Genomic DNA, 15,636 nt, shown 5'->3' on the forward strand with positions numbered 1-15,636 from the left:
TCCTTGCTTTGGCACTATCCAACCGTCATAGATTCGCGCCAAGTCAGCTTTATCAGTTTTTTACATTTGTTTTTCAGTGCTGCTCCACTCAGGTGTGCTGCATAGGCTAGTAATACAAATGTAACGAGGTCTCCTGCAGAATGTAATAGAGTAAAAAGTCGATATTTGGCTTTGAAATGTAGTGAAGTGAAAGTAAAAAGTTGCAACAACTAAAAACACTCAAAGTGAAGTACAGATACCGCAAAAAAATACTGCCACTGTAACACAGACCTTGGACTCCCTATAGGTCTACAGTGATTATAGTAATATCTTCCTTGCAAAGAAATGTACATTAAACCGAATGCAGCATTGTAGACAATATTTACACATTGTACTTCATGTTTCCTTTGGATATTGCTGGAAATTGTTCTGAGAGTAAATTGTTATCATAACAATTTACTAATGCATTGCATTTAAACAGCACTTTTCATACACAAAAAGTGATAACAGTAGCTTGCTGGTCCTACCTGGCTGGAAATGCAGTCTGCCAAAAAATGTATCCCCCTCCATAATGCACAGATGATGGCCTACTGTCAACTCTTTTATTTTGTGTATACTTCACATCAGGACTAATAACAGGGGTGAATATGGAGAAGTTTCTATTTTCCAAGCAATTATTTCAGACTGTATTTTCAACTTGCCATATAACGTATCCCCCCTTTATAATGTACAGACGATGGCCTAAGTATTTAATTTTGTGTATACTTCACATCAGGACTAGACCAGAGAAAGTCTCGTACACTAGAGCTGAGAAATCATAAAGAATTTGATAAGGAACTGCATTGTCACCTTTTTTGAACCAAGATCCTGTAAATTTCTATCAGAGAATAAGTTTGCATTCAGGGAACATGTGACTGTACAAAGGTAGACTCATTTGTGGGAAGCTGGTAAACAAGGTGTGCTTGTATTAGATAAACAGATACAGAGGGTGTGTTTTCAGGTTGTGGGAAGTCAAATGTTTCTAATTCCAGAAGAAAACAGGTTCAACAGGCTGTGATGTCACCACTGACACCACATGGTAGCCTATGCGTTTCCTACTGACATCTGAGCTTCCTCGATTGTCCAAGGTAAGACCACTGCTCTGATATTTCTCACACATCACACTATTTTGTAGTGAATGAGGACACATAGTATTCGCAGACAGTATTTGGAGTTTGTATATGTCAGAGGCAGGTTTGTGCCAGTTTCAATAGATACCAGGGGCTTAAATATATCTTGTTCACATTAAAGAAGAGTCCCACGTGCGCTGGAATTACTTGCGTGTTTTTGGCAGGTGTGTATAATGGCTGGTAACGTTGGTTTGAGGTGATGGTATTGGCATGAAAGCACATCTTGTGGCGAAGCAGTGAATGATAATCACAGGACTACCTCTGTTCACATACTATAGTGACACTGTATTATGTTGAAGCTATAGTAACTGTTTAACTGAGCATTTGAACTGTATTAAGGTGATGATGAGCCCATTGATTTTAAAACATGGCTTATTATATACAGTAATAAGTAATGTCATCTCCTTGTCTGTACCAGACAAGCCCATATTTCTTCTTATAGATTCTTATACTGAATACATTGAAAGCATATATACTTTGTCATTCTACTCACGATATAGTAATGCTGCAACGTTTTGACACAGTCACTTAAAACCTCTGCTGCTCTGCTGAAACTTCAGACTGGTGTATACCAGTACAAACCTCTCTATTGTTTATTCTGTAGTAATGGAGGGTGGAGGTGATACCAGTAACTCCACAACAGAAGTACAGATGACTGTAGCACTGTGACGTTTGAAATGGAAACTGACCCACTGGGAAGGGTGGGTCTCTGGTCAACAGGGATATGAATGACTTTGACTCCTCCCTAGTAGATGTTGTGACCAGTTTGGGTCCATTGTCTGTAATTGTAAGTCTCCTGACAACTGAACTGTCTCAATGACAGCTGAACAAATTACATATGCTGATACAGGCTGTGAGATGTGGCCTATCCTTGTTGGTGACCTACAATTTCTTTGTTCAGCCTTGTCCTTATTTTTAGCTGCATGTCTATTTCTATCTATCTCTAAACTCCTTCTGTGAATACACATATTTGTCCTTAAAGCTGATTCTGATTCTGAAACCAGCATTAAAAAATTAGTAAATGGACACAGAGTGGAGAATTTTGTCAAAAATCTACTTCCAAGGTTAACAACTTTCATGAATGGTTCCTTAACTTTTCAACCGTTTCACTGAAATATAGTGACAAGCTTTTAAGATCCTTCTCACTAAAACATGAATAAACAGGTCCAAAAATGTAACCATATGAAGGAATGATTTTCAAAAACAATGCAATACAAAGTTGTTTGTTGTTTAAAAGCCGGTTTTACTATATACTAAACACCAGCAAGAGTGTGTCTTTGTGTGTTAATTATCTATTGTCTCTTGTCCTCTTCATCACTAGCTTCGTTAGAATGGAAGATCAGATGCAACCCCCATCATATGAGGAGGCCAGTCTCCAACCTCACAATCACGTTCTCCCTCCCCCATCCTACGACACCTCCCTCAACTCCCCCACATCACCTCCTCCCTCCTACCTAGAATCAGGTAAGTTTGAAAACAAATCTTCTGTTTCTCTGTTTTGGCCCTCTGTCCAAAAAGGCAGTGTTTTTCTCACCTTAAAACCCAGCTTTCTGAAAACAGTATACAGAATGGATAAATATGATGTGGAAAACTGAGCTTTACAAAAACAACGACAACAGACACGGGCGTGGACTATGTGTCAGTAAAGTTAAGCAACCTTTCTGTTGCCTCTAATTTTCCTCTGCAAACACTCATTTAAAAATGTATAGCTGTCAATAATGATCTCATAGTAGGCCTACAGCTTTTGTCATTAACCTGTATTTATGTTACAACAACTAAATTGTAACACTAAACTGTACTGAAACACAGTATAGATGATTACAGAGAGCAGGAGGGGACAGAAAGGAGTATTAAGGAGCTCAGACTGAACAAAGTAACCGGGCTGCTGACCGCAAGTTTGCTGTAATGCACTGTTAAATGCACTGACCAGTCGCCCTGGTAGCGACTGGTCAATCACAAGGTAGTCATACCCAAAAGCATACCCTGCTTTATCATCTGTTTTCCTCTAAATGAGAAATAGGGTCATTTTGTCATAGACTCCAATGCAATCAGACTTCTTTTTGCAACCAATGGAGTCGCCCCCTGCTGGCCATCGGAATAAATGCAGGTTTAGGGCACTTCCGTATTGGCTTCACTTTTCAGACCCAGAGGTTGCCACTTGAGCTGAATGCTGCCCTGGGAAGGACTGGGACAGACAGCCCACCTTACCAAATCTTTATGTCTTCATTAATGACTGTACTGTATGATAAAGTGTATTGACGTTTAAAATGTGTGACCACAGAAAAAGTCACTATGCTGCCCATGACACCTCAGTTCAGTGCCTGTTCTCTGTGGTTTTAATGGAGCCAATTTCATGGTAAAGTGAATAGTGCATAATAGTAGGTTTAGTTTTCTGTTTCTGTACTGAACGGGTATGAAATTGTTATTAATTCCCAGAGAAAGTTAGAGGCGACTAAAGGTTGTCTTCCTAACTTTACTGGCACACAGTCTCCAACCCTCACTGGGCTGGCTTACATCAGTGTTTTGCGAAAGCTCCATTTAGCCCGTACACACTGTAACACCAAGCAGGATTTTTTAAGATATCTAAACCCTGGAGAAAATTTTGGTAAAGCTCTGTTTTGGAGGAAGAAAATTGCTGCTAGTCTTGAAGGAGGACTGAAAAACAAAGAAAAAGATGCATTTACAAATTTAACCGGCTTAATGTGAACTTTTTTTTTTGTAGTTACAATTCAGCCAGATCCTTTTCCTGTCCTGACTCCACCCAGGGTGCCAACTGCTGTGACATCACCTTCACAAAACACTGGAATCATAATCCATCCAATTACACAAAGTATTAAAACTACATCTTTACTATTGCTTTTAAAATCATACATTCAAAATAACTGGGCAAATGAAAATAATAATGTTTTATTTGCTTCTGTATTTTGTTTCTGATGTCCTCTTCTGTCCTTCCCGTGCACTCTGAATACCAGTTGGTGTCAGCTGCATACAAACTCCGACAGTTGTGACCCAGCCTCAGCCGCAGCCTGTTCCTATCTCAGTGACACATCTGAGGGACATTCCCGGTTTGGTGCGCTGCCCACACTGCCAACATGTTGTCAGGACTAAAGTCACATACATGCCTGGGGGGGCGGCTTGGTGCCTGTGTATACTTCTCATCTTGGTGGGGTAAGACACACAGACATTTGAGGAATGAAAAATGTATTAAGTATAAATTAATAAATATATAAATAAATGCAGAAATAAATAATTAAATACATAAATAAATTTAAATTAATATATTTTTGTAATTAAAAAAAGGCTATTTCTGTATTTATTTCTCTATTGTTTATGCATTTCTACATGCATTTATTTCTACATTTATATCTATATTTATTTATTTATTTCTACATTTATTTATTTAGCATTTCCACATTTCTCCATTTATTTATGCCTGTATTTCCACATTTCAACATTTATTTTTGCCTGCGCCTGTATGCTAATTGAGTGGGTGGTGCCAACATCAGTCTGAAACAGGATTGATTAGCTGGGGGCCGCATCGCAAACCAGACAGAAGCAAGCGATTCATCTACATGACACAAGTTAGCTACACAGTAGATTCCTTTATCAAACATATTCAGTGTCAAAGTACATGGATTCTTCCATGTTTTTTACAACAACAGCTAGCATAAGATTCCTCCACTGTTGGTGCAGACTAGAATTACTCCGGAAAGTGTGTTAGTATAATGTTATACCTGTTCTGTCCTCTTCACACGCCTTGCATGAATTGACAGGCAGATGAACTCCATGCTAAGTACCAAGTTAAAATATCTAACTAATAAAGCAGCACAATACCATTAAATAAAAGTATACAGGTAATATATTTTAGGTTATACTTTATTTGGATAGTCTGCCTACAGATAGTTTATAAAATATTTGTAACATCTCAACACCTTATAAATTGAAATTAAATAATTCAACTGTCTAACAAATAAAATTATTTTATGATCATATTACACTACTGTGGTTTAGGTTTGATTAGGGCAAATGTTTGTGTTCATTATAATTTATATACTTTTTTGCTCACCTCCAAAAATTGTCTACATGGTTGTTAATCCTTAATTTGCTGATAACTATTTGTACAGAACGAGTTCAACATTTCTAATGTTTGCTGTAGTGTGTCAAACATTTTCTTACTCTCCCGCCCCATCCAGACTGTGATTGGTCAGTTTATGACTTTATGAAAAGAATGTGTAATTACAAGGTATCCAATCTTCTCCCTCCTTTGTCTCTCCTGACAGAGATTAGCAGAGACAAAGGAGGTTGTAGCCAAGTCAGTGGTCTGGTCGCTGCCACCCCCCGTAATCCGACAGAAGCAAACACAGTTCATGCAAATAACCGGCAATACAGGAGCACTAGGTGCAATTGATGGTGCTCATATAAAGATAAACTTTTTTTTATCTTTCATTTATTAATGTGTAGGCCTATATCATAATGTAATACATTTATACTAAAGTAATTTTTCATCCCTCATACAGACACACACCCAAGTGCTAAACCAGCTTAAACCTCTCTGCATGTGTGTGTGTTTCAGGTTGTTCTGCGGTTTCTGTCTGATCCCGCTCATGATACGTGGCCTACAAGATGCACATCATTCCTGCCCACAGTGCAACATCCATCTGCACACACACAGAAGTTGACACTGTCAGTATTAATAAGTCTCCTCCTGTTCTCTTGTTCAGTTTTTTTCACAATATGGATGAGTAAACTGTTTTATAAACTAGGACTGTAAACTGTTAAAGTTACACAGTGTGTATAGGTAATAATGTGTGTGATGAGTGTGTGATCTCAGGTTTATGCACTATATACTGAACATAGAGATGGAAAGAGGAGTGGCTTAAGGCCGTAGGGTCTACGTGCGTACCTACGCCGTAGGCTATGCACGTAGCCATGCATTTATACTTGTGTGTCCGTCATTCTGCAATTACACCTCCAAACGCTAGTCGGCAGTAGCGCTACAGCGTCCACTGTGTTGACTTTTGCCAGCCGAGCAGGCTAACTTTCGGTTTAGCGCTCCGCTAACGTGAATGGGGGTAAAATTGTAAACGTGCGGCTGGTGTAGCCTTTTCAAATGTTACCGACCGAATGGATCACATTCTGATAGCGAAACGAGTTGCGGGGTTGCGACAGTCAAATATATTGATTCACTGTGTTACAGCTGCCATTTTGGCCGCTAGTAAATGTTACTTTAAAGCGCGGGGTACTTCCGGTCTGCGCAGAGGCATTACGAGGCTACCCAGCCGACCAATCACAGAGCTTACAGTCTGCGTCGACTCGACGTGTAGTTACATTTTGGAGGAGGTGCACGTCAGGCGACGCCGTAGCCTCTGCACAGCCCCGTCACCTACGCCGTCGATTTGACGCAGAAGTATAAATTGCACTTTATGCTGTTTGAGATGTTAAAAGATGTCAGAGTTGGGATCCTATGAAATTCAAACTCACCACTGCTTTTTGCTTTGAAGGACAAAATTCCAATCTTTTAACAGCAAAAGTACATGATACCAAAAAGATCTGATTTTCATTTTAATTTTATCTTTCTGATCATATTTCATCTCTGACAGATGGGATGGTTTGGGTTGACACACATAACATTTTAAGGCATTCTTCACAAGCAGACAAGTTTTTCTGATACATAGAAGGAAACTAGACAAGAACATGTTTTATTACGGTTTTGACCTTTTGTAAGAATGTAATGTAGTTTTAAAATCAAATTAATGGCTATTAAAGGTTGACATTACTGAATCCACCCCAAAAGTGCACCTTTACGCTTTACATTAATGAGTGCAGACAAAAGACTAAGCAAAGATAAACAGAGGAAATTTATGATTATCATAACAATGTCTAGGACATTCTGTATTTTTATGATATTGTATTTTATATATTTAAAAACTAAAAGAACAAAACTTGAATACTTCGCTTTCTAATGCAGATACAGCTAACACTTGTTTTTACTTTAATGATGAAGGGGGCAACTTTTCCAGGCTTGAATGCCAGATAAGAAAGCCTGTTGTGAATCATGTTGACTTAACATGCTGTAATTTATTTTTCTGCACAATTCTTCTTTTAAAGGCCCTGCATAGCCAAGGTAAACCCACACAGTTGATTTGACTGATTAGACCTTTTGTCTGGAATGTGTGGGCGTGTACAGACCACTCCACTGACATCTCACCTGCGCTTCCTTTAGTTTTATTGCACCTATTAGGGCAGGACAAATAACATCGTTATCATCTTTATTATACATGGAAGCTAGTTGGCCTGATGCAACATACCTGTGTGGTTGTGCAGTGCCTTTAAGGTACAGTCTGCTACAACTCAAATTGATTGACGGAAGTTTGAATACAAAAGGCAATAGCAACATTTATTGGTTGCTGCAAGAAAATATACATTACTGAAGTTTAAAGTGCTATCTAGGATTCAAACTCTTCAACTGTGTATACTGTGACTCAAATTTACAAGGTAAAAAACAATACAAATGGTGTCTTTGTTATTATCTATGTTATTGTTGTGACGCATACTTTGGTATATCATTTACATCATGTACAACTCCAGTCAATGAAGCTGATTATTAAAGTGATTTTGTTTTCCATTTAATTCCATTCTTATCATCTTATAACTTTCTTGCTAGGAGTTAGATGAGAATGTCTGTGTGTCCATATGTGAAGCTGCAGTCAGGAGAGGGCTATTAATCTCTTACCTTGCACTTTACTTTATTATTAATCAACACGCACAAAAAAAGAACTCCCCAATATTTCTTGACTGCGAATTACAACTCTGAAGCTGATGAACATTTTTTCCATCTTGACGTCTTGTAATTACAGTCTTTTTTTGTACAAGATATAACTTAATTAGTAAATTAGTGTGCTTTAGAGATGTTAGTTGGCAGGCATTGTTTCCTTTGGACAGAACCAGGTCAGCTGTTTCATGTCTCTATGTAAAGCCTCTAGCTTCATAATATACCAGACACAGCACAGCACAGCAACAAGATTTTCAATCTTCTCCTATAAACTTCTGCAAGAAAGCGAAGTGTATTTCTCAAATTCTTGATGTATTCCTTTAATGATATCACCGCACCAGGTATAGAAAACAGGGTGAAGGTTGTGGTTGAAGGAAACATGTGGTGCCAGTACTGCTGAGTCAATGCCCTTCAATATAGTGACTGATTGATGCACCTGCTTTACCTGTCGTGGTCCAGCATCCCTGCCTCCTGTTTTTTAATCAAAATGTTTTCATGTTATTATTTATCATTCTATCATGTTGATAGGGAAATAAAAATGGTCTCTGGTTACTTTGACAAAGCTGTAAAGTAGTTTTATTTTTTCAAAATATGTGCAAGTGGGTGGCTTTTGCATATGAACACGCATATGTTTGAGTGCTTGAGCATAATGTGTGTGTGATTGGTGTGTGCATATGCTTTTGTGCTTCCATTTTGACCTTGTTCAGGCTAACAGTTTTAGGCAAAGGGCATTTAGATATTAGTGATATACTTGATATGAACAGCAACCAATAGCAGACATACAACAGGGCTCAGATAGGAAAGTTAATCAGCTACAGACTTGTGGGCCTAGTCGGCAGATAACAAAAGCATTTACAACTACCAGCTCAGCACTGATTCACATACACACATATATATATCTCTGTCCTACCTTTCACCACTCCTTCCCTACCGTCTGTCAAGCTTGTTCCAGTGGCCAGTTTGTCAGTCTGTGAGTGAACCGTCATGAGGACACTGCTGCTGCTGTGGGCGACGACCTTGTGTCTCTGTGTGTTTGTCGCCGCTGACACACAGGCAGACAAATCATCCCCTGAGAAGGATGGAGTTTTACAGCTGAAGAAAGGAAATTTCAACAGGGTACTGAGAAAACATAAACAGCTGCTGGTGCACTTCTGTAAGTTACACACACAGCTTGATCTTGACCTATATGTTAGTACAGGCTAAGCATAAAAATGACACCATAAGAGCGACTAAGTGGTTTGTATCTTTGGACAAAGCCAAATAGCATCCTCATGTATACTCACTGCGTGTGTCTGTTCCTACGTGCATGTAGATGCTCCTCTGTCTGGAGAAGGCTATCGAGTCTCAGCAGCCTTCGAAGGTGCTGCTGCAGAGCTTCAGGGGTCAGAGGTCAAACTGGCAGTGCTTGATGTGACAAAGGAGAAGGACCTCGCTAAAGAACTCAATGCGACAGGACTTCCCACAATCAGGCTGTACCTTTCCGGAGATAAACACAACCCTGTGTTCTGTCCTGGTACGTGCAAATAGTATCCTTTATACGTAGACCTACATTATTATCAGTTAATGGAGGTGTAATTTATCAATGTACTAAGAACTAAGCGCCTTCATAGAAGCTTTGTTCCTGATAACTAACTAACTTTGAGAGCCGTAGCTGTAGGGTGGTGAATCATTTCTCGTGATAATGTGGTAATGCAACCATGTAATAAATATTAATTAATTAATACATTAAACTTATATATATATATATTGTCCATGTATATAACATTATATCCTATATGATCTTATTCCTTTACAGATCATCAGCATTAACCTGGCTGTTCTGGCTACATTAGCTAATATTGTTAATATTGTTAAAATAATCCTGCTTCAACATCATACAATAAAACATGATTTGTTAAAAGTTAGATTTACGTGAGAGAATACAGTTGATAGGCTGAGATAGCTAATTTGCTAGTTAGCTAATTTTCTAGCTAGCTTGCAAACGTTAGCAAGCAAGTCTCGTGCCACTTGCCATCTGTTGCTACACTGAGCTAGCACAGTATTCAATAAATATTTTCTTGATCACTTAAATTATTTCTTATTGACGTAATTAGCCTTCCATTTCTTCATGTTTCTTGTTTGTTCAACAATTGACAATAATATTCTCTTCTGCAACAGCAGACTTGATTTTTTTGCTTCTTGATATGAAATGGCGCTATATGAATAAAATTGAATTAGAAACTCTGTCGCCTTCTTGTCTATTCCTTATATATAACTGCAACATACCTCATCATGCATTTCACGTATTTCTGAGATCAGGTTGCATCATGTGTTATCGCTGATTTAACAAGCAAATATAGCAGCTGTGTGCATCAGTTACATTGAAATCAAATCGTCCTCCTACAGAAAAAGTTGTTGTCATGTAAAAAATAGTACCAGCACCCAACTCCCATTAAACACAACTCATTTGTACTTTAAACAAATGAGATATAATATGTAAACTAGTGAGATTTATAATTTTAGGCAGATATTTTACTTACTTGGAGAAAACCAGGCAAGCTGTTTTCCCCTGTTTCCAGTCTTTATGCTAAGCTAAGCATCTTCTGACTCTTGCTCAATAGTTAATAATTTACTATTAACTATTTATTAAGTATTTATTATTGTCAACTATACTATTTTACTATTTAAATATGACTTGTTTTCCTGGATTGTGATTAAGCTCCTAAGAGCTCGGCTTCCATCTTGACCTGGCTGAAGAGGAGGGCTGGGTCTGCTGCTGACCTCATCACTGATCTTAGCCACTCCGAGGTCTCAGAGGAACTGACAGTGGTTGGATTCTTTAAGGTGATTAATGTTATTATGAATAGATTCCCACTTTCTCACTGGTGTTGTGACTATAATCAATTATCTGAATGATATTTTGTGTGCGTGTGTGTTTGTGTGCAGGAGCTGAACAACGAGTACATCCAGGTGTTCTACGCTGCAGCGATCGACCTTCCTGATGTTAACTTTGCTGTGACACAGAACAATGAAGTTATCAGCAAATATGGTGTCACATATGATGTAGTACTGCTACTCAAAAAGGTACTTTAAATATGACATACAACACACACACATATGACAAGCTGTATATATACCGACTCGATGCAAGAGACAGGATTTAAATCATTAAAGCATCACATAAAGCTGGTGGAAGGTATTAATGTATAAAGTAGTTCAAGACCAGAGGTTCACTGCATTCTTCCCTGTGTGTGTGTGTGTGTGTGTGTGTGTGTGTGTATCTGCTGCAGTCTAAGCTCATCCAGGCTTACAAAATGATGCCTCAGACATCCAAAGAGGAGCTGGTCGTTTTTATCACCGTCTACCAGATGGACCCAGTGACTGAGTACACTGGTCAGGTAGAGTATTAGATGCAAGGTACATTTTCACAGTCATATGACTTCTCTACTGCCAAGTTCGGGTAAAAAAGTTTGAATTTAAACTCACTAAGATGGGTTACTTCGCTGTATCAATACACTGAAGATTTTCTATAGGTTTCAGTTGGCATGTTTTTAGGATGAAAATCTGAAGGTCAAATATCTCTTTCAATGAATATAAAAAATAGGAGGTTTTTCCCCATCTAAGGTCTAACGTTTAACATGATTTGTGGATTTTTGTTCTCTCAAATTTAAAATCTACACCCTAATTGGACAGGCCACCCAAAAGACACAAAATAAAATAAAATAAAAGTCATATTGTTGCTACTGAAATGCATGGTGTGAACAGGGGAAAAGTCTTTGAAATTTAAAACATTTTGGGTGGAGTATTGTGTTGTTTTACATCATATCACATTGTATTACATCACTTTTGACTGCCATAAGTCTACTTTAACTTCTGTACTGTAACTTGAATAAACACTGAACAAAAGAAGTAAAAAGTAAAAGTATTTTTTACATTTACATTCTACATTTTTTGGCATTGCCTTCTTTCAATCTTCTAAAAAGTTAGATTTCCCAGGGAAAGACACAAGCTGGCAGCTACTAACACAGCTGAGATTTAATTCAGCAGTAATTCATACAGGGTGCACTATTTAGACACACATAACCTAATTTTTTTGATATGTATGTATGTTATTGTCTCTTTTGCAGACAGCCAATCAGATATTAACAGCACCTGTGTTAAACCACGCCCTCCTGTTTGTCAACAAAAGCTCTGCTGACTTTAAAGAGATCTACTCTGGTTTTAACAGTGCTGCTACAGCATTCAGGTTGAAGGTAAATTATTTCAAACAGCAGCATTGCAACCATATTAGAATAATCTTCTTGCAAGATGTTACGAGTACAGTACTTCATCTCTGCAAGTGTGTGTGTTTAGATTTTATTTGTGTGGGTGAACGTGGATGAGCCCCGTAATGGCAGGCTAATGGAGTACTTCCGGGTTCGTGATTTTGAGGCTCCACTCATCCGAATGGTCAACCTGACAGACCATGTGACCTATCACCTGCCTTCTGAAACTTTGGATGTAGAAACCATAAAAACATTCTGCCAGTCCTACCTAGAGGGCAAGGCTAAGGTAACATTCACTCTCTCACGTCTAATGTGTGAAAAATAACAGAAGCAGGAGAAAACGGCTTGTGCTGAAATAAATAACGTGTTCATGTCTGTGTTAATGTAACAGCCTAGGATGCAGAGTGAGCCGATACCTGAAGGTTGGGACAAACAGCCGGTGAAGGAGCTGGTGGGAATGACTCTGGAGAAAGTCGTCTTTAACCCCAACAAGACTGTTTTTGTCCTCTTCTGTATGTAAATACACTCTAAAAACTGTTCAGTAAGCCTGGGCTTGGAAATGTACAGTTCATAAGAAATCTAGTCACCTTGGTTAATACGAGGCTACATTTGGTCAAAAAGTGTAACGTCTTGGTTACACGTAATCATGTTTAAAGTAGTAATTTAAAGCTGCAGTAGTCTATAATTTATAGATACAATTACTAGGTGCTGCTTGTATAGTGATGAACCCACAGAGAATTATCACCTGACTCTACAGTTCCCCTCAATTGTCTAGATTTTCCAGCCCGCAACTTTACTCTTTCAGTTTGCTCTCACTGCTCTCATCAACAACGTTCTAGCAGGTAGCTGTTGTATACCCTCTATCTGCTCAGCATCACCAATAGCTGATGAACACACTGGAGCATTTAGCAGCTAAAGAGCCAGATACTTCCCCCTTGAGTTGGTGGAGCCCGAAAAAGAGTTAAAAGGAGAGTTTGTACATTGGACTCGTCAGGTGGCCAGAAACACGACCCTAAATGAATGATGATGTTGCTCCATGTCTGCTGAATGTGTAAATGGAAAAACTGCTTGCTAACACTTTTGCCACAATAACTTAAAGTGGCCATATTATGGTCATTTTCAGGTTCATAATTTTATTACAGGGTTGTACCAGTATAGGTTTACATGTTTAACATACCATATTTTCTGTAATACCGCACATTGCTGCAGCACCTCGTTTCCCCTTGTGTGTTAAACTCTCTGTTGTAGCTATGGAGTGAAGCATCTCACTTCTATTTGATCTTTGTTAGTTAGGACTACTAGCCAATCAGAAGCAGAGTGGGGCGGGTCCTGACAAGCCTGTAACCACAGCTTTGGTTCAGCTGTACATGGTTCCCAAAACAGCACTGACTGATAATCTATACTAAACTTCTATTTCAGATCTTCCCTACAGTCAGGAGTCACGTGCTGTGTTTCCACTTTGGGAGGAGTTAGCTGAGACCTTGAAGGATCGAGAAGACATTGTCATTGCTCGCATCGATGCCTCAGCCAATGACATCAACATGTCAATGCAGGGCACCTACCCATCACTCTGTTTGTTCCCTGCTCTATATGCTGAAAGAGTATGAAGCAATTTCAATTATTCTTTTTTTATCTTAAGTATTTTCTGTTTACAGTGTAACAGTATTTTTAATGTGATGACTGCAAACTTGTTTTGAATGAACTATCAATCTATTCCAACTCTAATGACACAATCTCTTATGGGGTGACTGTGGTTGCGTTATTTATAAATTTTTTTACAGAAATGAAAACATACATAACATAAATGAGGATAGATAAATACTGTAATATATCCCTGTGAGTTTTATGCATTAAAGGTGGGGTATGCGATTCTGAAGAAATCCAGTACCATGACCATGATACTATGAAATGGATCCAATGACACGGCAAGTGATGTAACTAACGTTAGCTCACTTGTGGGTTAGCCAACTGTCACTACAGTTGCGGCTCTAGAGCTAACATGCAGAGTAAGCAAGTAAAACTATATTTGTATACCAGTTTTTAACACAGGTTACAAAGCGCTGTACTTTAATATCAAACCTAAAAATAAAAACACAAACTCATGCAAGAAAAACATTTTTTAATTCATTCACATACCCGCACATATGACCACAGAACGCATACAGCTACCAGACACCTTTCATAGCACACCATTATCGCAAAAGCTAACCCAAAGAAGTGGGTTGTTATAAAATGTCTGAAAGAGGGAACATACTCAACTGATCTAATGGGAGGGGGGAGATCGTCTTTGGTTATATGCTTGGCACTCAGTATAGCCAATAGGTTATGGTTAAATGACTTAATAGGCTGCCCAGTGGTGTAAGGGCTTAGTAGCTCGGAAATGTACATACAAATCATTGCTGGAATAGTGTTGTGTGGCTCAATTCGAGCCACTTTGTTTGTTTCCCATTTACAGAGCCACATCTGTGTACAAGCACCAGATTTTTTTCCCATCACATCGACAGAACGGCCATCTCCCAGGCCAGGAGGAGATATTCGCGGACTTTGACAACAAGACTGTATTGGATTAGAATCACATATCCCACCTTTAAAGGAGCAAATTATTGTCAAATGACTGCTGAAAAATGTGCAGATTATATGCCTTACCCCTGCTATGTGGGGGAAACTTGACATGTATTGATGCAATAATGTTCAGTTTGTGAAATCTGTGTTCCTGTCAGATGCTGGTTTACCCTGGTAAGAGGAAGTTGAAGGACCTGGTTAAGTTTGTAGATAGAGAGATGGAGAAAGCCAAAAAAGACAGAGTGAAGGTAAAATTATCTCCTTTATTACTCTGCCCCACAAACACCACTGCCGTGGTTTGACTGTGTGTGTGTTTGAATGTTGCCTTTTTTCTGTGTTAAAAATAAACTTCTTTCTTTTGTGTCTCCAGGAGGATGAAGACAGGAGGAAGTACATCGAGGCCATAAAAGCTGAAGAGGCAAAAAAAGCCAACAAATCCAAAGATGAGCTTTAATCCAAAAACAAAGAGAGTACACTGTGTGTGTGTGTGTGTGTGTGTGTGTGTGTGTGTGTGTGTGTGTGTGTGTGGTATACCTTTCAGTCTGTACTTTCTAAACATGTATCAGGTTTTATCTACTCAACCAAGTTGTCAATAAGCATCTGGTCAATCAAATCTAATAAAGTCTTCACTTACAAACTCTCATGATGGTGAGACTTTTTATTTAACAGTGAGTCTCTGTTCTTGTCATGTTGATCATGGGAATTCAAAGTTGAAGAAGACTTAGCAGCAGCTAAGTTAAAAAGATCCATGACTTAAAAGTATAACCTAACAATGAATAATATAGTAATAAAGAGCTCGACCGATATATCAGCATGATTGAAATTATCGGCTGATTTTATCTTAACATAGATATTCATATTTGCTACTAAAACATTGCAGTAAAGAAATGCCAAAGATATGTTTGAGGTA

The 15,636-nt window shown here is 38.5% G+C and overlaps 2 protein-coding genes across 2 annotated transcripts; both read left to right on the top strand.

Moving 5' to 3' along the window:
* The first annotated feature begins 1,025 nt into the window (after positions 1–1,025).
* LOC119919308 (lipopolysaccharide-induced tumor necrosis factor-alpha factor homolog) lies at positions 1,026–6,153 on the top strand. The gene is made up of 5 exons (XM_038739723.1): positions 1,026–1,106; positions 2,470–2,612; positions 3,871–3,978; positions 4,121–4,316; positions 5,722–6,153. Exons 2-5 carry the CDS (start codon positions 2,480–2,482, stop codon positions 5,825–5,827), a joined length of 543 nt encoding a protein of 180 aa, XP_038595651.1. The 5' UTR covers positions 1,026–1,106; positions 2,470–2,479; the 3' UTR covers positions 5,828–6,153.
* Positions 6,154–6,379: 226 nt separating this feature from the next.
* Positions 6,380–15,369, top strand: LOC119919307 (protein disulfide-isomerase-like). The gene is made up of 11 exons (XM_038739722.1): positions 6,380–9,073; positions 9,233–9,433; positions 10,619–10,743; positions 10,846–10,983; positions 11,190–11,297; positions 12,027–12,152; positions 12,253–12,450; positions 12,556–12,676; positions 13,584–13,765; positions 14,885–14,974; positions 15,097–15,369. The coding sequence occupies exons 1-11, from the start codon at positions 8,905–8,907 to the stop codon at positions 15,178–15,180; spliced, it is 1,542 nt and encodes a 513-aa protein (XP_038595650.1). The 5' UTR covers positions 6,380–8,904; the 3' UTR covers positions 15,181–15,369.
* Positions 15,370–15,636: the final 267 nt, after the last annotated feature.

This window comes from Micropterus salmoides, unplaced genomic scaffold (assembly GCF_014851395.1).
Source record: "Micropterus salmoides isolate LMB-PRFRI ecotype aquatic unplaced genomic scaffold, ASM1485139v1 Ms_hic_scaffold_2656, whole genome shotgun sequence".
NCBI lineage: Eukaryota > Metazoa > Chordata > Actinopteri > Centrarchiformes > Centrarchidae > Micropterus > Micropterus salmoides.

Excerpts from the sequence above, each read along its gene's own strand:
- LOC119919308 (XM_038739723.1), top strand. The coding sequence starts at position 2,480 with ATGGAAGATCAGATGCAACCCCCATCATATGAGGAGGCCAGTCTCCAA. Across the intron at positions 2,613-3,870 it reads TCCCTCCTACCTAGAATCAG|TTACAATTCAGCCAGATCCT; the intron begins GTAAGTTTGAAA and ends TTTTTTTTGTAG. Across the intron at positions 3,979-4,120 it reads AATCCATCCAATTACACAAA|TTGGTGTCAGCTGCATACAA; the intron begins GTATTAAAACTA and ends TCTGAATACCAG.
- LOC119919307 (XM_038739722.1), top strand. The coding sequence starts at position 8,905 with ATGAGGACACTGCTGCTGCTGTGGGCGACGACCTTGTGTCTCTGTGTG. Across the intron at positions 12,153-12,252 it reads CTACAGCATTCAGGTTGAAG|ATTTTATTTGTGTGGGTGAA; the intron begins GTAAATTATTTC and ends GTGTGTGTTTAG. Across the intron at positions 14,975-15,096 it reads CCAAAAAAGACAGAGTGAAG|GAGGATGAAGACAGGAGGAA; the intron begins GTAAAATTATCT and ends TTGTGTCTCCAG.